The sequence below is a fragment of the Periophthalmus magnuspinnatus genome, chromosome 10 (genome assembly GCF_009829125.3).
Source record: "Periophthalmus magnuspinnatus isolate fPerMag1 chromosome 10, fPerMag1.2.pri, whole genome shotgun sequence".
NCBI classification, from domain to species: Eukaryota; Metazoa; Chordata; class Actinopteri; order Gobiiformes; family Gobiidae; genus Periophthalmus; species Periophthalmus magnuspinnatus.
The window spans coordinates 31,213,035-31,238,883 of NC_047135.1; the positions used below are offsets into that span (position 1 = coordinate 31,213,035).

Here is a 25,849-nt window from a genome sequence, read left to right on the forward strand (position 1 = left end):
CTCTAAATGCTACTAAACCACACTTTCATGGTGGTGGTCCTTCCGGTTAAGCAGGAATCCCATTCATTTTAATAAAGAATTTGAAAAAATGTTGCCACTAAAATATGACATAAAGGAAGTTAATTTCTGTTAAACGGTCTATGCTCATGTGACCAACAAGTCAACACTGCACCAACTCTCTGGGAGGCTTTAAAATGGCTCTGTAATCCGTATAGAACTTATTTGCTGTCAAGATCTGCAGCCCCGAATAATATAACCCGAATAACGATGGCAGCGCCCACGGCAACTTCAGGAATAAGGTGAATAGCACTCTGACAAGCTGTGGTAGAACTGGTTTTGAATATTACCTCGGCTTAATTCCTTGCAGTTGTTAGCATCACAGTCTCACAGTGCTGCTCTACAGTCATCCTACGTAGTGTCCCATCAGACTGGAGCCTCGGTGGGAGCTGCAGTAATAGCCCAGCAGGATCGCCACATGATGCTGACACTTCAATAGGACCAGGACATGAAGGGGAGACATGAGAGGTGCAGGGTGCTAATCAAAGAAGTGTTTGAAGCAAAGCTGGATCTCAACCCCTGTGCTACAAGACTCATCCAATAGTCTGGTTTAGAGTTTACAAGGGAATCCATGTTACCATTTTGTTCATATTAACTTTTTGAAAGCGCTCAGTGTATTTGTATTCTCTACTGTTTTAAGCCAGTCTCATGAACGCTAAGGCCTATGGGGTAGGAACAAATATGAACGATTAAACAAAAAAAAAAACCCAAAAAAACCAACTTGTTTGAGTAACAAAATATTGTATTTATGTACAGCTTGCGCCTTAGGTGTTGAGCACCCTGGATACTGGTCAGGGAGTTGCAGACAAAATGGAGAGGAAACACAGACCACATCCAAGAGCTTGTGTGTTAGATTTTCGTTTTGGCAGAGTCTTATGTTAACACACTTTATGGGGCTAGAGAAAACTATTATTTTATAATTGTGTTGTATAATTGTATGTCAATTTGATCAGTGTCATTTCTGAGTGAGATAGTTATCTACTATTATCCTACCATGTATAGCGTTGATATTTTTATACCTAAAACTTTTTAACAGTGGTTAGTAATTAATTAAAGAAAGATACCGCTGAGTCTGAATTGCGATGCCAGTGGTGAACGGTAAAGGAAATTGTCTCAAATTCTTAACAATTAGCTCTAATTGGCTACACCTCAAACCACCAGAATCAACACATCACAGAGAAATCGTTGTATATCTCATGAGGAGGAAAAAGAAGGAATACGTTCACTTATCTCACGATTTTTTCACCGTAACGCCCATAACTCAAATGTTCAATGATGACAGAACACATCAACCCAAAACCTCGATTTTGTTCCCTTACCTAATGGTTTGACAAATTCACCACTGAGTACCACAGTGAATTTACATGTTTTAAAGAAAGCTAATTATTATTCAAAACACAGCAATCAGTATTTCCATTGATTATGGATGGGAATGCTGACAGATAAACAGGGAGAGCAGTGAAAAGCTCGACAGGACAAAGAGAATGGGCTTGGACGGGGATCAAGTATGAAAAAGAGAGAGTGTGTATGGCTAAAAACAAAAGGGCTAGAGATGAATGTTAAGCAAGGTTTGTGCGATAGGCTTGAATAAAAAGACGGCGATGGATGAATGGGCGCGGGGAGGGGGCAGATATGAGGGCTTTGGCGTGTGTGGACCAATGCACAGCCGGCAGCCAAGGAGAGGTGTTTGTGTGCTGACGGGGGGGCAAGGGGGCGAGGAGGAGCGAGGGGGAAGACAGGATTGCGACTGGGAAGTGATAATTGGTGATATGCTTACCTGGCGAAGAGCCCGCAAACCCCGACAGGGCACACAAACAAATAAAGACATGCACACACTAACGCACACTTGCCTACAATGTTACTCAGCAGGACAGCTATTACCTCCAACAAGACACCCGCGCCCACACACAGGTAGATTGACATTAGAGTAAAACTAATCCCAAGGTCCCGTCTGTAGAATACTAATATGGCCGCCCTTGCCAGCTGACCTCTTATAGGCCAAACAGGCTGTCCGTCAAACTAATGGGGCGGAACGCTGGCATATTGCTTTCCCACAATCCCTCAGAAGAGCCAGGACACTCATTTACTCCAGTCAGCTTGTTGCCAAGGCAACATTTAGGATGGGTCTGGCAGGGAGGATGCACTTTCTCACACGCAAACTTCAGTGCGACCTGTTAAATGCTGTTACAGTGAACTTGTGTGTCGCTAACACACATGGAGACACAAAACAGTTGATTTTATGCATGCAGCTGCGGTGCTGGCATCACTGTCTGAATATGGTGCATGCTCCAAGTACTCTCTGCTGCTTGTCTCATCAGTGCTGCCCCAAACCAATCTCACGCTCTCCCACAGTCTTCATCCACAATATATGGCCCTTTGTTCATTTGCTCAGAAACAGGAGCAGACAAGACCATCCGCTCACTTCATTTTTCTGTACATCCACAGAGAGCACCGAGATTGCCATCAAACTCCATCAAACCCCATACTATTCGGGAGGATTGATTATACATGTCAGGGTGCACCAATTCACTCAGGTTTCAAAACACTGCAAAAATATATGTCCATGTATTCGTCAGTTTCCTTCATTTATAAAGATTAAAAAGTAAAAGAGGATGCATTTTGTACTTTTGTAGTGATGCTACTTCCAAAGCTCATAATATTCAGAGTGAGTTAGTGGCTCCCTCACATCCTGTGCTCTCGGTCCCCATAGACCCACAACAGACACCAGCTGCCTGTCTTTCCCTGTCGGTTTGTATCAGCCGGATCACTGGGTTGAAATTACAAAGGTGCTTCACATCATAACAAGTCAGGGGCTTTGAAAGTAAGTCCCCTGCCATAAAACCCCCATCTGAACACTATTTTATAAGCTGAAAGTGTGAAACATTTCTGGTAATTTCTTTATTTTTTCTCTAAAGAGAAAGATTACATGCAGACAAGCATAGAAATGTCACCTTTTACTTGAAATTGCCATTATTTAACTTACAAACCGTTCACAAATACCATGGCAGTGGCATTCAAATGTGTCTGTGTACTCCAGTGTGTCTGCAAGAATACGTCCTAATGAAATATTTACAAAGCTTTCACTGACTGTATTGCATATTGTGGAAAGTATTTACTTAAATCTGATTGCTAACAGCTAAATCCTCACTTTGGCACATAGCACTGGTGACTATTAGTAGGGGCTCAAAAGGTTAATTGGGGCCAAATCGCCTTTTATGCACTGGGTGAGTTAATCCCGCGATGGAACACTGTTCCCTTCAACATCCTAGAAATAATCTTAAATGGTAAGAACCACATCTGAGACTCCAATCTAACGCAACAATGTGTTCACAGAATTAGCCAAAGCAAATTCAAATTCAAAGCTAATATAATTCTGAGACTAAATTATTCAAAAGGAGGAGGTGTGTATTGGAACTGCTGCACCCAGCGCCATAAAGAGAATCTGCACTGGATTGTGACTGTCTTGTCTTCATTTGCATTTGGACGTGCTTTTTTGCATGCAACAAGTGCAGACCAGGTCCTGTAAATCAATGTGGAAACGTGTGTCTGAGTTTGCCACATGGTTCAGTACAGATCGGAGACGTGAATAAAATAAATATTACAACTAGAAGCACAAAGGGAGTTCTGTGCCAACTTAAGGCACTGACTGGTGATTTTATAGTTCAAGGGTACATACTGAGTCACCCTTTTCCATTTTCACAATTGAGAAAACTTCTTGCTGCAGCCTACTTTTGCCCCAATGTAATGTTTAACAACTGAATGTGTGGAATGAACAAAAATATTTCTACTGCAGACCAATTACAAAAAGAAAACCTCAAACTATTAAAGACCAATGCTTCCTTGTTTGAGTTAGAAAACAAGCTCACCATAACCCCTTTATGAAAGTTAATGACACAAAATTGACAGCATTGCAGTATGACCATGTACACCACGTATTTTTATAATAAGGGACCAAAGCTGCAATTAATAGTAGATGCATATAAAGCTCATCAGGCTTGTTTTGCATTAGGGAAACACAAACACTACCGTTTCATTAATGGTAAAGTGAAATACTCAAGCTGTTATTCAAATGTTAAAACTAGTATTTACCTAAAGGAAAAAAAAAACCTGTAATTCAGACGTCTCTAAACACCTGCCTCATAAATACCAATCGAGTTAGTGCACCTGCTTCAGCTTAATCACATATGGCTTCTTTATAGCAGGCTCTGTGCTGGACTCAAATACTGCCATAGTAGTTTTCAGCCTTGAGGATTATTTACAGTGACTCATAGTGTGGTAAATGGGTTCACCTCCTCCTCCCAATAGACTCCTTATATTTTTACTCAGGTCTGATGACATTTCAGTGCAGGCCAAACGCACAGGAACCCATCAGTGGTGCATGCGCTGGTCCCAGGGGTGCACGTTGACATATGGTGACCCAGAAGAAGAAGCACAACATAAACTTCAAAGCCCAAGCTCTCAAAATTCAAATGGATTCAAACCTCATCTGTATAAAGCTCACTATATCAGCCTGACTCAACCGCGAATAATTATGTGTTTTTCTTTCTATTTGTGAAATCAATTAAAGGCAGTGAAATGGCTGATAAGTGTCTAAATGGGAGAGCATCTGCGGAGAGTGGACCTAAACAAAGGTTAATATCCTGTCCTTGAATTGGCTGTTGATGCTGCTCTCTCATCCACATTCAAGTGTGAAAACAATGTGTGCAGGTGTGCTCCTCTGCACAATGACATTTACCCAGGTACCCTTGAGATCCACGAGGACGCCTCAGTGAAGGCCTTTTGTTGGATTGCATTAGATGAAACAATTCGCAACAGCCAAATTAGTAACTCTTTCAACATAGTTTCACTGAATGGAGCAATAAAGTCTCAACTGACTGCGTTCATTTTATAGACTGTTCAAGAGTATTACTTCCATTTTGTGACTTTAAGAATATAAAGATACTACGATTTAATGTCCTATCTTACACAAATTTGACTCTTGTGAGCTTTAAGCCATGTTATAATGCCTCATGTTTTATTTCATTCACACATGTTTGGATAACTCTTTATTATTAGTCGTCTACACTTTCAAAGCTCAAAATGCTCTGTTCCACCTTGTGACGTCAGTAAGTGGTAGTCTTCAAGTTAACACCTACCTTTAACATTTAGTTTTGTAAAGATGGGCAATTCCAGACTTGAAATTATCCAAATGATTCTAGGGAAGGTGTGTGGAGTTTAAAAACACAGTGGACGACTTCCTGTATTACCAAATGACATCACAAGGTGGAACAGAGTGTTTCCTGTTTGAGAGAAAAACACAGCCTAAATATGGAGGGTTTGTGTGTTAAACATGTGTGAATGAAACAAAACTCTAGGTATGTTTGTGATGAGGAAACAACATTATAACACAACTGATGTTTTCTTTATGTTGAAGGACAAAATGCATTGAAATTCCATGTCCAGAAATATCAAGACACAATTGATGAAGTCACTTTTTGAGCTTCTGAGTGCATTTTTAAATGTTTATCATTTTAAAAGATTATTGCAACATTAGTAAAAAGCATCCAGTAATAAACATCAGTGCCTTATGTGAGATAACAACAATTTTAAGTGCAGCATCTTTGTGTGCTGACACTTTTAATTGGGGAGCTGTTCTTTAATGTTTTATATATTAACATTTATAGAAAACATGGAGTGACCATTTCAATAGCTCAGTTTAATTTTCTATGGTATCAGCATTCTATAGCAAGAAGACCTTTGCAATAATAAAGTTTGATTTCATTTTTCCTACGTACGGCTCATCATCTTTCTCCCTACTGTGTTGTTTGTTCCATTCAGTCCTCTGTTTCTATCCTTGCCCCGATCACTAATTAACACCTACAGTAAGCTGGATCTGACTGAGCAAACCCCCAAGGACAGCGCTGGAAACGCAGTCGGAGGGAGAAAAATAAATACAATAACAAAGAGACCAGCGATATTACCACAGAAAAAAGACTGAAGAGAGACCCAGATGGAGGAGAAATTGTGTGAATTATGGATGCAGTAGCAAAATGACTATGGCAACTGAAGAAATATTATGGCGCTTAGGATTTCTGCAGCGCCTCCACTGCTCAAAGACTTTTCAAAAAAACATCTGTCTTTTTTATCAGACAGCGAAAAATATGAAACATTTAAGCAGATCTTGTTTGGATAGATGTCAGCTGCCCATGGAGTCTGTACACTAGTATGGAGCTCACTGTGGGTAGATAACAACTACTGCAGGCAATGCTCTTTGATAGTGACATGCTGAGTGTAAATAAGTGACTTTATACAGGTGTGTTGAAATATGTTGCCATGGTGACGGCGCCGCAGTATAGGGCACTTGCTTACACAACTTTGTATAAGGTTAAAAATGGCTGCGGAAACTGGTCTGACAGGCTAAAGCCGTTTGTCTAAATGAAGAAAAACAACCACAGGCAAATGCACCCAAATTTGCAAACACTCACACACGCGTTGCCAGGTTGAGAGCGCGCATGTATTTTAGTGAATTCGACTGGTGCATTAGTGGTGCAGATTTATTACAAGTATCGATTAGCCGTGAACGTCCGACATGTCGCACGCACCGTAAAGCACTGAGTCAACAATACACAAAAAAAATGAGTGTTTATGTGCCCTAGACTTCAAAGCTATAAATTATAAACAATCGACTTTGCACCTGCTCGCAAACACACAACCAGACACAGCATTCAAATGCACCTTGAACACCTGCCACAACAAAGAGCGACCTGCTACTAAAGACAAAACACGGCACTGCTGGGATGCAAAGAGCTCTGTGTGTAGCCTTCAGAGAGGGGACCAGAATTTCCCTTCTGAGGCATTTCAGGTTTTAACATTTTCTGAATATTGTGCTGTTGGTAATAATAAACTGCCTCCCAAACAAACAGAGAAAAAAGGTTGCTTACCTCCTCCTCCTCCAAGTAGAGAGTTGTTGGCTGAAAAAAATGAAGAGAAAATGTGTTAGTTTGAAAAGGTGGGATTCACAAAGCAGAAAAACAACGTCAAAACAAGAGAGTTATAAAAGAAAGGCAAAGAAAATATGAAGTTTAACTTTTTGTCAATGGATCAAATATGGTTGCATTATTATTATTGGCAGTTTTCTGTGGTCAGGTCAGGTGAGTGGGTGGGGCTCACAGTAGACGAAACCTCAATTACAGTGTTTTGCAGGTTATGTGGCAATACACTGTAAAAGCGTTTTGAAAACTTTTTATGTTGCAACCTTTCCACAGAAACAGTATGTTTCATTATTTCTAAGGTTATAGCTTTCAGTATATTGAAAGATGTCCACATTTTAAAATAAAAAGTATGTTAACCGAATTCAATTATTCCACTTCATTTCAGCTCCAATGTTTTACCTTGGGATTTCTTTCATACTCTTAGATTCACCCTTTAACCAAGCTGAAAATTACTTTGCTCTGGGCATTCTATTCACGAATAGCTGCGTTTAAAGCACTTTTCATTGGTGTATATTGGTGCCGTGACCCGTTTTATTGCGATCCACACACTTTCAGCGACTAACATATTTTTGTTGTTTATTAAGGGAGCCGTTCTACAGAGTGTCCTTCGGCTCAATGCTTTTGTGTCAGCATTTCTGTGGGTCCAAGTCCTGAGGGTGAACTGCTCTTTTGCCAATGGTACACTTCATTGTGTTCACCTGCCGTCATCTCTATAAGAGGGTCCTTATTAGAAACATTAAGACACAGCACTAAGTCACTGTCAGTGAGAATAGGTGAACAAGAAGCCTGCTATGCTAACGAATGAATGCAAAGGAGAAAGGATCATGCCCAGAGGAAAACTAGCCCGGTACAAGCTAAAATACCCCAATTTATCTCCCACTCAAGTCAATCATCAACAGACGTCTTACAAGGCTAACGAGGAGTTTTAGCTTTATAGCAACATAATGAGGTCTTTTTGGAAGCGCACAGAGTACACGATACAGCTAGTGCATCTCAAATGATTTTCCACTGCGTTTCAATGGGTTATTGTAAATGTGCGTACAGTCTCTAAATTGCTGGCAAATGTCAAGACTGGCTGCTTCTGCCATCTGCAATGTCCAAGTTTTTTTTCCACCAAGAAATGTGTAGTCAGCAGTGCCAGCCAGGGTGCATCTACTGATCTTTAAGGATCTTTCTAACCTGATAGAGCTGTAAAAATGTTTCCAATATGTCTTGTGTCGGTAGATCACATTTTGGTGCCAGGGATATGATTTGTGTGAGAGATGGTGCTAGACCCTAGACTATTGGGCAGTGCTGGGTGTTGTATGTCATTTCTTTTAATTTAAATGGTGAAAAAACATGGATTCCTGAGAGTAAAAAATGCAGTTGTGATGACGTAAGCAATTTACGTAAGTAGTTTCAATTATTTAAAAAGACCTGATCTAGTTTTTGTTTGACATGTTTTAATCCCTTGCTTTGATTTGATTCTTTGATTTTCAACCCAGATACAGATAACAACATGTTTTGCTTGAATGGATTGCTGTACAAAAAGGATGATAGTGACAAAGTGGATTAAAGCTCCTATATTATGCAAAATTGACTCTTGTGAGCTTTATAATATTGTTACCTCAAAAACATACCAGGAATTATGTTTTGTTACATTCACACATGTTTGAGTTACCCTTTATTATTTGTCTGTCTACATCTCCAAAGATGAAACTGAATGATGAGGAAGAAATATTATAACATAGATCAGAAAATAGCATAATATGGGCCCTTTAAATATTAGCCCACTGACTAAAAGGTTCAAACCTCGTCCTGGAACAAAAATTAACTCTAAACAATTATAATATACTGTAATATTTAACATCACAGGCCCCTTAGAGTTAAGTTAAATACTGCATTAATCTAATTTGCTTTCCTTTGTTTCTCACTAACTACTAAATCTCATTCCATCAGTCTTATTTCAAGACCTATGTGTTGTTCTGCTTTAACAGCTGCCTCCCTAAGATGGCCCAAGAGGATTTGTTCAGGCACAAATTTGGAGACATTAATGTGCTATGTCTTCCAAAGTGAAGAGACAAAACGTTGTGTTGTACAATTATAAACTGTGACACTTCTTCAGGTGCTGAGCCCGTTTAAGAGTTGATAGATCTCACAGTTCATCCTGGTGTAAAAAGTTCAGACAAATAAAAAGGTCGTGATTAGTTGCCCCATCTTCATTCTGTGATAATTAGCCACATGCAGCAGAGCAATGCTATTACTTATTGAGTCTCATTACTACTTGCTGTGGCAGTGAAGTTTTTGTGTGGTGGAAACTTTCATTTTTTAAGGAAGGACAAATAAGGCCTCATAGGAAGACATGATGCAACCATTGAAGCGAACAGAGAACAGTGGGTAGTTACGATATTGACATAAATTGGTGAGAGATGAGAAATGATGTTTTATTCACTGGTGACGGATCTTAGGGGCGACAGTAGCTCATTTGGTAGAGTGTTTGTCCACTGATCTGAAGGTTGGTGGTTCGAATCGCAACATAAATATCAGTGGTTGAGCAGTCAGATCCACTGACCCATCTCCCACAGATGAAGGCTGTTGTTGTGCCAGGACACTTCACCCACCTCGCCCCTTGTGTCTGTAGTGTATAAATGTGTGTAAATGGGTGAGTGATTCTTTGATGTAAAGCTCTGATTGTCTCTGACTGTCTTGAAGTTATTTAGTAAGTTAGTTAAGCGCTATATAAAAATGTGATACACAATACTATAACAGTTTAAATATGGAACCTATTAACAATTTTACAATTATAATTATTCATATCTATAGCATTTTTAAACTGTCAGCAACTTTAATAATTATCATATTATCGTTAATCACAATTATTTTGGCCTTGATAATCATGACACCAAATTTCAATATCATCCCATGCCTACTCCTTAGTAAAAAAAAACAGTGCTACTAGCAAGAAATATTCCCCAGAACAGGCTCAGTAATCAACACATCCAAATAAATCAAACTTAAGTTGTCCATAAATGCTGCTGTGTGCACTGTGCCATAATGTACAAAATGACACAGGAGTTAATTCACAAAACATTGTACATGATGGTAATGTTGTGTTTGAATAACCCCACAAGACATTCAGACAATATTATATTAATACAAAAGAAATGTGCTAAACATGCTTTTAATTCTATTTGCTCAGGTTTTATTATCACTATTTTTCATAATTTGCCAACCTCTACTTGTCCGGTTTCCCTCTTCAAACCAAAACATGCACAATAGATAAAATCCTCAAGCTGAGGTAGTCCTGGCCAAGGCCAGCTCAAGATCTGGACATCTGTGCCCACACACTACACTGTGGCACCCACTGCTCCTGACTGGTTACCCCAGCTGCCAGAAAGGATGGGTCAAATGCAAATGAGAAATGTCCCTATGGAGACAATAAAGTGTAACTTAACCTAAACCCTAATGCAGATAAGGATTACTTCAAAAATACCTTTAAAATGTGGCTTGTGGGTAAATAGAGCTCTTTATCAAACGCGGGACCATAGAACTGTGAGAGAGCTGGCCACACTTCGCTGACTGTACAACTCACTGCATTTTCATGTTTCACTACATCCATCAATCTCCTGCTTGATCATCCTCACTCCTACCTATGTCCTTGTAGTTCATCCCATATATTTTACCACCTTGCTGTTTACATTATTTCACATCCCGCTGATGTATTCATTCCTAAAGTAAAAACATTTTAGACAATTACATACCAAAGGTTTCCAATCCATCCATCTTATGACTATGAAGCACTTAAAATAAATCCAAAACCTCAGATTAAATTGCTTTCTGCTTTGAATCTCAATGTGGCATTATTTGAAACTTGTTTTATTGCTACCTTCTGGTCTGCAATCAGTGGCCTCTGTGGCATGATGAATTTCTTCCAGTAAAACCGTATGTTCAGAGCAATAATATTTGTGGACAGAAGCCCGGTCCCTTTTCTATCTGTAAGTGATATTTTTAGATTACATTTTATGTGTGCAACCACAAAGCATTGTAGCTGCCGGAAATGTCACACTGAGGTGACACAATCTGTGTTTGAACAACTATCAGGAATACAGGGCACATCCCGCCAAATGTTAATGAAATGGCTTTTGGATGGCATCTTGTTCACACTGTGTAACCCATGGCTACAAGCCTATACCCACTTTTGTGTTTTTTCTACTTTTGTACACTTTGGGGATTTCTGATGATTTTTGTTATTTTCCACAACTGGCTACAAAACTGTTGACTTTGCAGGCGGCGTTGCAAAGTGAAAATACATTTCTTTCTATTCTTTCATTCGTTGTAGTGCAACAAAATGATGCCTTAAAGCAGGAGCTGTCTAAAAGGAGAGCATTGCTCTGCTCATTTGTGAAAGTCGGCGAGGCCGCACTACAAAGACATGCAAAGGTGCAGAATTGGAGAAAGATGAAAGAAGTGGCATGGAGCAGCATACGCTCTGACGGCCCAGCACCTCAAGGATTAGGTGCTAGGATTTAGGACAGGTACAAACACTCTGGACTTCTAATGTGTGCGACATATGGAGGTTCTTGGCAAGCTTTCCTCTCAGAAACGACCTGCATATTTTCTGATAAAGTTAATCAACGCTACACTGCGTGCTCCGACTTAATTTTCAAAATGAACGAAAAGGGCTGCATTTTTCCTTAGGTTTCACTTTGAAAGTTCAATGCCAGGGTCTTGTTGAGTTCTGAAAATCTCAAGAGCAAAACACTGCATTCACAGAAAGGGCAGATGCTATAGAATGGATCAAAGTTTTGGTGGCAAGTTAAGTAAATTATCAACCAATGACAATTAGAAGCTAACTGTGCAGAAGGCCAGCACAACAGAATGACTGAAGAAGAAAACCATTACTTCTCACTCTTTTGCAGGGAAAAATCAACCTTAGTTACTTATGTTACCAGAGAAGATGTTGAAATGTTGAAAAGTTTTTGTTTCACACCCAGTAACTGCTGATATTGCTGTTGGCATATTTATGGTTGTATATTTACATGTTAGGAGCTTATTTTCCCATAGAACCCTTAGCTGTTTTCCATCTCAGTTAGGACCAGCAGAGCGGTAAAGCAATGATCCAATTCCAGCTTCACACTTATAGTATTTTGGAACAGTTTATCCAGCTCAACGACTTTGTAAACGAAGCTCTTAAAAATATTAAAAATATTAAACATATATTTGATGTAATTTCATGCATATGCAGAGTATTTGCCTTTATCCAGAAAACATAATCAGCAAGATAAACTAACAATAACCTTAAAGAGCACACTGTTTATTTGATTTAGCATGAAATTGGTTTGGGACAATAAGTGCTTTTTAAATTCACCAGGTATCCTCATTGGAGTCTCCAGGAACCTTTGATAAAGTTGATGGTGCAACAGTAGGAGTAAGCCAAATTGAATATACTGAATATCTTTTTTTTTTTTGCATTATCTCGATAACTATATTCAGATCATTTTAATGCATTAGGAATGTGCTAAAATGTGCCTATGAATATCTTCTTTGAGGTTCAAGCCTAGCACAAAGTGTGAAAGGAAAATAAAAATAACCATAAAAGTGCAAAAATATGACTTTATACCTGTTTTGGAGATTACACTTGGAGTTTGTCTCTTTTTGAGGTCATTTTTAATTGCTTTAACGTACTTGCTATTCCAAATTTACATATCTCCAAAACAACAATTGCAATATTTCTCCCACATGCAAAAGAGGTTTAGGTATATTCGTTTAAGTAGATGCAAGTATCACTGAATCTGCGGGACTAGTGAAAAAAACAAAAGAAAAAACAAAGGAAAATACTTAAGTAGACGCACACTCACATTGCCATATACTGTATAAGCATGGCATCAGCACAACCGTAGACAGTTGCATATCACTGTTTTGGTTACCATGGAGACACCAAAGCCAAAGGTTTGTTACTGAAACCTTGTTAATTAGCAAGAGAGAGGAGAGAGAAGAGAAAGAGAGAGAGCCTATGCACGATACTCCAGGGAAAGTGTTTCGCCATCTGTTAAAACCCACATGTAGCCTTGTGTATAGCTGGTCAAGTGTGGATCAAGCCTGTAGATAAACCTTATATCATCACACAATTGTTGCAAAAGCAAATACTCCGATCTTACAATATGGACCGACACTTTACTACTTCCTTTACTGCAATTAAACACCTAATTGGAATAGTTAATAGTGTGAGGAGGGCTAAATAAAGCGCCATAGCATCTGTGGCTGAGACGCGCTAATTATTGGAGCGGTGGAAGGCAGGAGGGTGATAAGTTATACACGCGTGAGAGGGGAGGAGTGTGAGGTGTCAGGGGGGAGGCAGGGGGGAAGCAGGGACTCGGAACACAGTGCAGAGTTGAACAGGGACTGACGCGTATAGGACTTAATTTGCCGGGATCATAAAACAACAAGATGGAGTCGATCTTCTGAGGTGAGTAATCAAATAAAATGGCTATGGGTTTGAAAAGTGATACTAAATGTTCAATACTAAGAAGCAAGGGTGAAAGAAGTTGGCAAAGAGTAGTGTGCGATGTGCTGGCTGGGTCACCTGTCTGCAACTCTTTGAGACAGTATCGTGGAAGTGCACTATAATGATGATTATTATTAAAACTGCTTAGAATGTCCTCTCCTTGAAGCCCTTCATTATAGCAGTCCTCCATCTTATTTTTCCTTTTTTCCATGCATTCGGCAGCCTCTTATTCCCCAGGCCCCAGTGCAACCTGTTTGTCTATTCCTCCTCTACCCCTCCCATTCTATCTCTCTCTATCCCCCACCGCTGCTATGCTACCCACCTCCTCCTTCTCTCAGCTCTGCCTGGGCTTATGCCACTTTCTGCCTTTTCTCAAGCCATCATTTAGTGAGTCCACTCAAGAATGCCAATCAAGATAATGCAAATGATATAATTTGGATTTAAATAAAATATAACTAAATAAAGGTACAAAATACTTCAAATGACTTATTCACTCTACACACCTATAATATCATTTGACAGCACCAGCAGGCATTTAACTTCTTAGTTTATGGGCAAACATTCTACCACCGAGCCACTGCCAACTCAAATATACAATCTTCAGATTTGAGATTTGGGATCAAGAAAGATCAATATGGAAGGGGCCTGTGAGGAACATGGCATAAACTAATGAAAAGAATGTTGAAAAGCTGCTGAAAATGTGATGAATAAATGCCTGACACGCTGTGCATCTGAATGGACTCAAAAGATTAAAAAGAAAATAATGGTCTAATAAAACACTAGAAGTGAAAAAAATGTTTATGTTTATTTGTCTTTTCCCCTTTGTTTTATGCTTGAAAACTGAACCGGCCAGAGCAGGATGCAGGGCAGACTGGTTGTTTGTCAAATGGATGCTAATGAACAGGAAGTGTGCAGTGCAGTAACAACCTCTGAAATCCCCAACTCCAACACGAGATCCTGATCCTGACATCATGCAAATCATCTGTCAAATGTGAGCTGTCTGTCTTTAGCCTGTTTGTTTTTGCACAGAGTACAGAAAAAAACCCGGGTCAACATAAGAAGAATAGTAACGGGTACACAAAACTATTGCTAACATTTGCTGTAGGTCTACAAGATTAAGCAACTTTCATCGACTGATCAATTAACAATTGTCATTATGAGTGTTGGAAACACAGTGGTGAACGGAAACATAGAGCAGCAGACGCTTGTGTTTTTTCTGACAGGCAGTTGATTTTCTACTTTTAACAGTAAGATTCTGTTTAGAATGCATATTTATGCATCCAGGAGCAATTTGAGAGAAGACTGAAATATATAAACAACATTTAAACTATTTATTCATTTATCTATTTATTTATTTATTACAGAGTGCCTCTTGAGATGCATCATCTCTATTTCAGAACATATTTGAGGCTAAATTACAAGATCGACAGGCTTTATATACATAATAAGATAAGGACGTTGTGTTGTTTCCAGAGGAAATTATGTTACATAAATTAGTTGCAGTATTTAGTGATTTGCATTTTGCACATTCAAACTGCTATTTTGATTTGATTGCAATTAATCTTGCAGCCCTGAGATTGTCCTTTGAGAAAGTCTGGGTGTTTGCTTTTATTTAGGCTTTTCACACTGCGGTGTGTCTGTTTAGACAGTGTAATGAGTGGGACAGAGTGAAGCAGAGCCAGGGGGTACTGCTGGTGCAGCTGCCCAAAGCCCCTGGGCCCACCAGCCCACATGGGAGCTCTCCAGAGTGGGCTGTACCCCCCAGCACTGTGAGCAACTCACATGATGGGGACATAATGTGTTTCCACTGTGCTTTGGACTAGTTCCCTCAATGTGCAAGATATTGTCACGCATAAAGGGCTTTGATTGTTGGAACAGTTCAAAGGTGGATAATTAATAAAAATCATTGATCCCTCAGAGTCTACATCTGACCACGATGTTGAGTCGGTCGTTATGTTTCACTGTAGGGGCTCAGTGTTTCCCTGAGACAGTGTGATGTAATTGACAACATTTTGTTTTAACCCAAACCAAGAATAACCTAACACATAGAGCCAAGTCGCACCCTTAACCTTTCCACCCATTTCCACCAAGGACGCCTCTGGTTTTATGCGCCCATGTTTTGTCTGGGAGCATGGGCGGCCCCACAGCGCCCGCTACAATCAGGGCTGTAGTGCGTCGAGAGCTGTCGTGCGCAGCGGAGCTGTTGGTTGCCTAATTGCTGGACCGTGGTGACCCGCTGAACTCTGTAACAGAGCTCAAAAGTGCACGGTCCCTCTCTCCACGCGCAGACAGATACAAACAATACGACGGTTTTTGTTTAGGTTTAATTAGAGAGAGACGAATTCGACGAGGGTAGATGGAGACAGTGCGCTGGAGGCTGCACCTGTCAGTGCGATACTAAACACTGTGATACATCTGAACGCGCAGGACATCCTCAGCCTTGGAGAGATGAGCCCGGGCGCAGGAGAGAGAGTGGTCGCACCGTTGAGGCGGACGCGGGGTGTGTGCTGAGCTCATGGGAAGCGGAGCGCTGTTCAGGAGGACCTGTAGTGGGGAAGTTGAGCGGATAAGTGACTGACAGCTGGAGCAAGAAGACGCAGGGGAAAAGACGAGACTTTAGCGGAGGCGCTCCGCTCTCACCGGCTCACTCGAGCTTCGCGCACACTACAGTTTGTAGAGGAGAGCGAGTGCACGGAGCTCCATTAGGAGGCAGCGCATCTTTGTATTCTTCTGCCGCTTTAGACGGCACTGACCGGGCAGTGACCGAGGAGTGACTTCACGGAGCGGTAACGTTCAGTGGAGAGGACGCAGCGAGCGCGTTTAGGGAAAGAGGAGTTTAAATGAAGCGGAGGGGCGACGGGACAGAAAGGTATGTCCACTTTATTTGCTTTTACGTGGCTTAATACGGACATGCAAAATATTTTCTTTATGGAAGGACACAGCTTTATGCTGCTACCTGCTGAAGGCGCTTTGATGCCTAAGATTATAAAGAAAAGTGCGAGATTTAAAGCAGCGGGACTTCAGAGAGTTGGGCATTAAAGTGAGAGATTATAGTTTGAAGAGATAAATTCCCACTTGCATGTTTTCCTCTCATCTCTCCCATCGCTCTTTGCTGCTCCCTCCCCCGTGTGAGTTGTGTGTTTTTCGTCTGTTCTATTCATCACAGGGCCACGGCTGTATCCCAGTGGGCATGCCCCTGGTGCATGACATTATTTGCAGCCTCAAAACATGGATTTACACTGGAACCTAACGCAGCAATTAGACTTGAGACTCACAAACACGTTTCATCATTCAAATCATCTCAACAAATATTCCTGACAGCTGTAAACAGTACGATACAGAGATTAGCAGCAGTCATACAAGGCCATATTGAAAAAGCAGATTAGACTGACGTTCTCAGGACCAAAGCAGCGCTCTCAGAACAAGGATTAAAAAAAGCAGCAAAGTACAAATGAAAAGTGTAATATGAAAACAAAACAATGGCACAGAACTATATGGGTTACGGATGAGCAGTACAGTGTGAGCATGTTCCAAAGAGGAAACAGCCAAGTGAACTCTACGCTTAAGCTATATAAGCAAAAGGGGTGAAAACTACTCTTTCTGTATCCCTTGCCTTTTGATCTCCTTTCATTCAGCCCTCTGACAGCAGGGAAGGAGCTGCTTATATAACTCTCCCTTTAGAATGCCACACACTAGAAAGGGTTTTACACAAACACAATAGCCACCTGTATTACCACATATAAAAAGAAGGTTGAGTCCGACAGACACTGATGCTATCTCCAAGGCTGAAGAGTCAATGCATTTTTCATTTCCAGAAATCTCTTCTGGCTGTCACTCATCATAACACCTGCCATAGGCTTACATGTGGCTGTTACTGTGTTGACCTGTGCGCCGGCGTTTAAAGGGACGTGTGTTTAAGTGAGGCAGTAGCTGGTTTTAGGCCCAGCGTGATTTGGCTTGACACTCCAGAAAACTGCAGGTGGATGCCCCTAACTTGAACCCTCAGTTGAAGCCATGCGCATTAATCCTGTCTCTAAACATCTTTAACCATAAGGAATGGCAGTGTTTTGGTGTAAATCAACTTCTATAGACGGCATGATACTTATTTATAACTAATCTTATGGTTAACATGCTGGCAAAGGGGCAGGCTGAGCATATTAAAACTACTGTAGACCTTCTTTGAAATTTATGTAAATCTGACTCTGCTACAGTCTGCAGTTTAACTTTGACTGAGGCTTTTCTTGGTGACTAATGAGAATGGATAATCCAGTCTCAGTGGTTCACAAGCAGCGCACAATACACACAACCAGGCAAAGTAAAACAAGGGGTGGAAAGAAGGGCATCTGGTCCAAAACAAGATGCTAATAATTGCATTGAGAGACAATTTGCTGCAGTGACCCTATTATGGAATAACCGCATGTTTTCAGGCCTCAGAGTGTTTTTATGTTGAATCCTGTGATATTGTGGCCTGGCCAGCCAAGAGGAAAAGTGTTGGTCTTATCCTCCAGAGTTTGTAATAGAAATAGGGATTAGCCATGGTCCGTTCATTTCAAAACTAACATGAAGAGAAGAAAACAAAGAAAAAAACGCAGGACTAAAATTATAACGGACCTCTGCACAGTTAATTAATCATTAATTCAAGGACGCAAGACTAAACATTTTATCTGAGGTGAGAGAAGTTTGATTTGGTTCGAAATGATTCCATATGTCACTAAAATGAGCAATAGCGACGATCCAAAGATTTCACAGAGATTACCCGTCTGGCTGCCAGTGTTGTGATATTGTGAAAGCAGTTCTTTTGTTTTTTATGCTTTATGATAGATTTCAAGGAGAATGTGGCAGATAGTGATGTCATTGTAAATTGACAAATATGTGATGAGAGCAACAGTCGACCTTACATTTTTGCATACTCGCAGTCAAGAGCTAAAATGCTAACACAAAAGCTGTCAAAAAAGTGGTTATTTGAGCAATGAGTTAAACGCAGCTGAAATGTTCGTCTCGACAAAAGTCTTCTCTACCAGTAAAGTAATTTTTTTGTAAACATTGCAGGGTTGGGAAGTGACTTTCCGCTGAACTTGATGTATGGTGTCTATTTATTGCACAATGCTGCTGTTAAACGTAGTTGTTCTGACTGTGGAGAGATAAAGGCTTAGTTGTGTAGTTTTCAGTAGTGGCTGGAACGCGTCCCTGGAGTCTTTCTGTTCGTGTTTGCTTGTCCCGGTGAGCAGTATACAAGGCGCTGGGATTGTGGTCTGTGGCAAAACAGCAGGTGTCAACATGAAGATGACGGTCAGATTCTCAATGACTAACACTCAGTCTGGTGGTGTCCTGGGGCAACTTCAAACACCCACTACATCTCACTCATCTCTCCATTCTCTATAGGTTATCACTTAAAATGACATCTATTGAATAAACTCACAAACATATACACCAAATTTTGCTTTTATATTCACTAGCCCTGTCACGATAACACATTTTGAAGGATGATATATGGCTACAGAGAAATATTGTGATAAACGATAATACTGAAACAATTTTATGCCACTGACTCAAAGCGGAACAATCCCAGTAAATCATTTTTTAAAATACAGTATAATTAAAAGGCCTGAGCTGCAACAAATAAACATCAAACTGAACTAATAACTGGTCCTGGATGCTACTTTTTCATCCCGCTACAGCACAAAACTTGCCTTATTACATAAAAATGGCTAAAATCTTGTCATTATTGCAACAAAAATATGCAGATGATAAATATTGCGGTCCAAATATATTGCTCCAGGTTTCATACATCGAATGATTTAAGTCGATACTGTAATTATCGTGACAGGCCTATTCACGGCAATCATAAATATTTGAGAAACATGCCTGCTATATGCTTTTATGACAACAGTAGACATACAAATCAATATTAGCTGTGGCACACGGATATCCAAGGCATCCTGTGTGAAAGCTCAGAAAGGCAGTAAAAAGCATTCAGCGTTGGCCAGGAAAATGGACTCCTGGTCAATCAGATGAATTCAACTGGATGGAATTGTGTTTTATTGATCGCCAAGAAAGGAAATTGTCTTGTCAACTTCATTTTCAAGTCATATGTCAAGATATTTTCTTAGAGCAAAACACAAATGAATGTGATCTGCATGGTAGGGTCATGCAGTGAATCCAATGTCAATAATCATCTATAGCTCCAATCAATTCAGGAATTTGATTTTAAAGTTCTAAACTGCTATCAATTAGTTTATTCCTCCACCCACAGGTTAACTTTTTCCCAGAATTGTTTCACCCAATAATTGTGGTGAGGATTTCATCAATATATGGCATTGATAGTGATATGCAGTTAGTGGATGAGAATAAAGGAGAAGAGACCACCTCCCATTGTTGTAAATGAGACTCAAAATCCAATACGCCTGTACAATAATGTTCCCAGCACCCCGCCCCATAACATCAGTGTGTGGGAAAGTGTGCACTCTCCCAGATTTAGAGCTTAGCCCAGCCCATATACAATGATTTCATAACAGCGAGAAGGCTCTGAGTGAGAGTGCAACAAATGATTTACTAAGGATTACGGCATATTTTGTCATCCCATATACTAGTGTCACAAAAACATGGAGAGAAAAGATGGGAACAGACAACAAGTCTGTGGACAGTCAAATCAGGCATCCTTTAATGGCTCTAGTTACCAGGTATAGTTTCAAGTTCTTTAGACAATTACTTTAGTGACACTCTTTGTGCTGAAGCCTAAGTCTCATAATAATCAGGTTGAAATGGACTAACACAAGAAGAAGAAGACTTCCATGTCTTTGAATAAAAATCAAGTTAATTGTGAGGTTTGGGCCATAACAAACTGCAAATTTAAAAACAAAACCAATTACAATGAATGAGACAAAAGTGTCCACTGATGATAAAAGTTGGACAACTGTGTGTGAGTGTGTGCGTGCGTGTGTGTGCGTGTGCGGTGTGTTTTTAGCAACATCTGCTCAAGACAAACTGATGTACCAGACTTTTCCAAAATGGAGTCTGTGCTGATTTTAGTTGTTGTGGCTTAGACATTATGCAATCAGCTGTAGGAGGATATGTGGAAGTAACACAATCTGTTCTTTAAAATGGTTATAATGCTATGTTTTGCCAGTGCGTGTTGAGAATACAAAATGAAGAAGCCTCTCTCAAAATTGAAAATAAATATATCGCAGTCAATGCCAGATAAGATTATTACCGAAGAGCCTTACAGCAGGAAAGGCTTTAACAATTCTGTGTCTTTTTTTTATTTTTTTACTCTAGGTTGGCTCGCACTCTCCTGCTGGCACTGCATTAGTCCGTATTGTGTTGCATTATGGCTTTGTGTCTCGGCATATAACTGTGAGGCAGTCCATTTGTGACCACAGCAGCAGAGAGCAGCGGGTCACTGGGAGTAGGAGTAGAACAGAAATGAGCTACAGGTCGGCCAGCAGGCGAGTTTCAGAGCTGGGTACCTTAATGCGCCTCAACACCCTTCGAAACCCCAGAGCTTTGAATAAAAGATAGACATGTGTTAAAGCAGCTCCATGGAAAAGACATAATTGTTCCAGCCAGGCTATTCATGTACAACATAATTACTACACTCACATGAACAGAAAATAACGGCTGAGAAAGTGTTCTGCAAGGGTCACATTAGTCAATGCTATGACTCACAAAGCTAGTTATTAAACATGTCTGAGGATAAAAATTGATGTTTTGTTTTTGATAGATATTTGTTTGCACATTTTGTTCCAGACGATATAAATGTTGTCACAGATGTTTTATAATGCACATCTGTAATGAAATGATGTTTGTAACTCTGGATAGTGCTAACAGAATTTTTGTTTAAAGCAGACATATTGTTCTAGAGGCTGCTATATAGTTATAATCTACGACACCCGTGGATCGTTATGTTATAATTTGCACATTTTAAGTTGCAATATTCATCTCAAACGACAGCTGGCTTCTGCATTAAAAACTGCGGTGCCCAGTGGGAGCTGACATCACCATAAACGTCATCACAACAAAGAGCTGTGACGCTGTAGGCCCCTCCGATGGATAGCTACACATCACACTAGCGACACTGCCGAATACAACCCGTACCACCGATTAGAGAAATTAAATTGGAGAACAAAGTAAGTACAGAGCAGTGGGTGTATGCCGGTGCCGGGGACGACGGGGTAATATGGTGTCTTGAAAATAAGCGATTAAAGATTGCTCCAACATGCACAAATGACTCCAAATACAACTTCAAGAGGGTAAATGAGAAGGGGAAACAACTATAATGTGGTTAAAGTTGATTTTGAAAAAGACTTAAATTAGAAAAATAAAGGTAGAAAGGTGGATTAATGCTAAAAACTGAGTGCAGACAAAAGACATGACCTGGTGGAGGGGCTCTTTGACGCAAAGACTGATTCTGTTTTGATCTGTAGTGGATCAAAGGGCTGTGGAGCTAATGGAAAGGGACATGTTTGAAAGCATTAATGAATAAATGAAGCCCCTGTGGGCAGTGCAGGCTGATTATATGGGGAATAAAGAGTAGTTTATCATCTTCTTCCCAACACGAGACACTGCAGGCTCCAGATTGTTTTCTCTACAACCGCACATTTGTCTCCGTTTCACCACATCTGTTGCAAAAAAGACAACAATGCCCACGGCGGGAATTACTGCTGCGTACTGACACGTGAATCATAAAAATTCAGTCTCTCAGACCACTCAGTCTCATAAAACATCATGAGGAATACCACTGGAACCATTATGACAAATTATGCAGTCTTTTAAACAAACTGTGATGCGCAGTGTGTTAATCTTTGCTCCATGTCCGTCACCTGGGTCTAACTCTATTCACCACCGCTAGTTTTGGTGCTGTTGTGGCCAGTTTGGCTGTGACTAGAGCTGTCAAATGTATTGAAAATCTGATTAAAAAATTAATACTAAAACTTGTATTGAAGCTAGCTATAGATATAAAAAATATAAAAACATACAAACACAAAAAACTGACCTTTTCTGAACAGTTACAATGAACTTGAGCTTTATCAGAACAAAGATTACATGATAACAAAGAAAGTACTGCTATTTAGTGTTAGAAATTACATCTGTTATCTAAAAAACATGTTTTGTTTCCTTTAATCAAAATCAAGTTTGAAATGTGAGTAGTGTGACATTAGCTGTGACAATATGTAATTGTACAGTTTTTCTTGCCCTTAGTCATTAAATAATTTTACCAAAATCACATGTTGCCTTGAATACCTCACTTTGTCAGTGGTTATAATTCCTGGTCATTATTATGCATTTTGTGTTTCTTAACAGTTAATTGATTGAGAGAAAGCAACACAGTTAAACACAAAGCTATATTTATAAGCATCTCCTGTGTTAGCACAAGTGGCTTATTAGAGACAAATGCCAAGTTACTGCCAAATACCAAGGCAACAAAAGATGAAAAGAAAACAGCATTGCTCTGGCAGCGCTGATCAAAGAACACTTGTGTATATCAGCCAATTATCAAGTCACATCCAGTCCCTCTGCCAGGCGTGACATGATGCTGCAGGATTGAGAAGAGGTGTGGGCAGGAGAACACTTTGACCGATGTGAATCTCTCTAGATCACTCATAGGCATGCATTACACTAGCCTCTGCGCATTACTATAGGCTTTGATAATTAGTCTTTTTTGGAGTGTTCTTACTGCCTCTTTGTAATGATGAACAAAGGCCTGCGACTCCTGACTGACAGCCGCCCAATAATAACTTTTACTTCACCCACTTTATTCTCTTACAACATGATCCCACACATTTTCAAGTTTTTGTCTTTTGCTTTTCACAAGTGTACCTCCTGTGGATTTTATTATTTCTCAAGATAATGAAAAGAAAAGTGAAATTACAGCACAGAGAAGATAAAGTGTGAGGGAGTGACAGACTATACTCGCCAGTTGGATTTGAACCTTCAGTTTTGGAGTCTCATTCTAGCCACAGGGGACATTTTCATCATCAAGTTAAATTTTAAATGACTTTTCTCAAGTGTCATCACAAACATATAAACGCCCAAAGGCACACCACAAAGGCAGCAGGGTGTCGGGTTTAAAGCCATAAATGCAATCTGACCAATCCAAAAGTTATTTTGGTTTGTGTGTGTTCTACTGTGTGTTACCTCTTTGTATTTTCATTTAACACTTATTTAAACAGTGCTGTATATTACCCCCGGTCTTAATGGAGCAGTAGCGTTAATGAGGAGGTGTGTCCAGGTCAGTAAAGAGGCTGTATTTAGCCACTGGTGGCTAGAGAGGGATGGTACAAGTACATATATGGTGATGTCATCTGAACCAATCTGTGATCACTGTGGCATTTAAAATCGCTTCCTGCATGGGTGATGTCTACAATCTTTGCCTCATTACCATCACTAGGCAGGAAAGAGAGGTGTGAGCACTTTAGAGCGGAGAAGACGATGGTCCTCCACTGTAAAAAAAAAAAAAAAAAAGTAAAAATAATAGTAACAATAATAATAATTCAATGCTTGACCATCCGTCTCGGACATCCCAGTACCAATAGTTCATATACCCATGTTTTTATCGGAGTCCAGACCCCTCCTGGGCCTGTGGTTCTCGTCATGGCATATGGACCAGAGGAGGGCCAAAATTTTAATCTATGCTATAGTTATAATATTTTCTGACATGTACTTTGATATTTCATTTTATTTTAATTAAATGTACAAACCAACACGTGTTGCACTTAATTTTCTCTGGCCGTAGACACCAGTCATACAAAACATTAGGCCTGTGTATCACAACCAGACGATTTACGAGTCATGTGCACACGCTCTCCAAACATTTGGCACTATACCTGCCCTTGAAATGTTCTGCATTTATCATCCTAATACATTTTCAAATAAAAGAAGGCTTTTTATGCCTTGAGTATACATGTTACACATTGTTTTTCACTGGACTAATTTGATATTTATTTTAGCGATTCTGGCGATTCACTGAATGCGCCACACCACGCCCTCAATTTGCTCCCTCTGCCTGATATTTAGGCACGACATGCCTCTCGTTTAGAGCTCCATGCCTACGCTCTGAGCAGTAGTGCTGACGCTATCTGTCAGCAGATTATCTTGCTAGCGCTACTGCCACGTTAAAACCAGAGGCAAGATATGGCCCTTAGAATCGCAATTCTAGGAGGTCCCAGGCCCAAGAGGGGATCCCATTAATAGTAGGGAATAGTGGACTTCTAGTTGCATGCCACAGTGTCAAGTTTACCTAGATAGTATTTACTACTACATTTACATACTTTATCTTCTACATGCTGTCAATATCAAAACATCCATTATTACTGCTTTAATTATTGCAAAAACTACAGTAACTTGCCAGCCACTAAAGAAAAGAAAATGATTGCATTTTAGGTAGATTGGTAATCTTTGCCCCACAGATACATATCTTCTAAATCCTGGTGTAAGAGTAAACTCAAGAGATTTTTACTTTTGTACTTTTTGCATTCAAAAATATATATACTTTTTCTGTTTCCTTTCTGTCTTTAGCGGTTAACTAATGAAAAACTGTAAAGTCATTCTGTAATGAGATGAGGCAGTATTTGTGCAGATTTGAACATATGGACGGATCTCAATGGGTGGTGTATAACTGATTGGTATGTCTGCAGTAGACAAATAGACCTGCAGCTTTAAAATATGTTTTTTAAATTTATATAATTAAATATCACAGATGACTTGGCTGAGCAAGAATTCCAGCACCATGTGGGTGGACTACTCACAGCTTCAGGGGTGTCAGTTAGTAATACGTATCCTCACACTTCCTTCCAACACACCTAAATGCTTTTCATCTGGGAGGCCTTCTCTGGAATCTCAGTGTCCAAGAGTCTAATTACTGCAGCAGAAGACCCGTTTTTACTTTGCCAAGAAATACATGCTGGCAGGGTGAATCATTTTGTATTTAAACAAGTGTGTGCTATTAAGCCGCCAGTCTTTAATTGAAAGTGGAGGTACATTGGTTAGCGGCAGAAAACATCAAACCTCATCATTAAGTGGGCCTTTTGCATTGTAAGCCTAATTGGAGGTGAATGGCGGATGAGTTAGCTAGATGCTGTTTGAATATTGACTTCAAGGCCATAGTCCCTTTACGGAGCCCCTAGAGAGATAATACAGTTTATTTACTGCTTATGCATCCAATTGTCTACAGCCCACAGTGTGACGCCTGACCATTTTAATTATTAGCTGCTGTGTTCAAAATGAAGCCGCTAGCATTTTCATTACTGCTGTCATATGTATGCAAAACACCTTCAACTCTAGCTGTGTTGTGAGAACCTCTTGTTCCTCTTATAAGCTCTGGTTCACATCTCTACCACCT

At 40.0% G+C, this 25,849-nt stretch overlaps 1 protein-coding gene across 1 annotated transcript in view; it reads right to left on the reverse strand.

The window, feature by feature from the left end:
- The window catches only part of macrod1 (mono-ADP ribosylhydrolase 1), an 87,590-nt gene that overhangs the window by 30,289 nt on the left and 31,452 nt on the right, over nt 1-25,849 (reverse strand). The window contains exon 4 of the mRNA XM_033974009.2: nt 6,978-7,007. Within this exon, the coding sequence (XP_033829900.1) occupies nt 6,978-7,007 (30 nt within the window). The remainder of the gene's footprint in view (nt 1-6,977; nt 7,008-25,849) is intronic.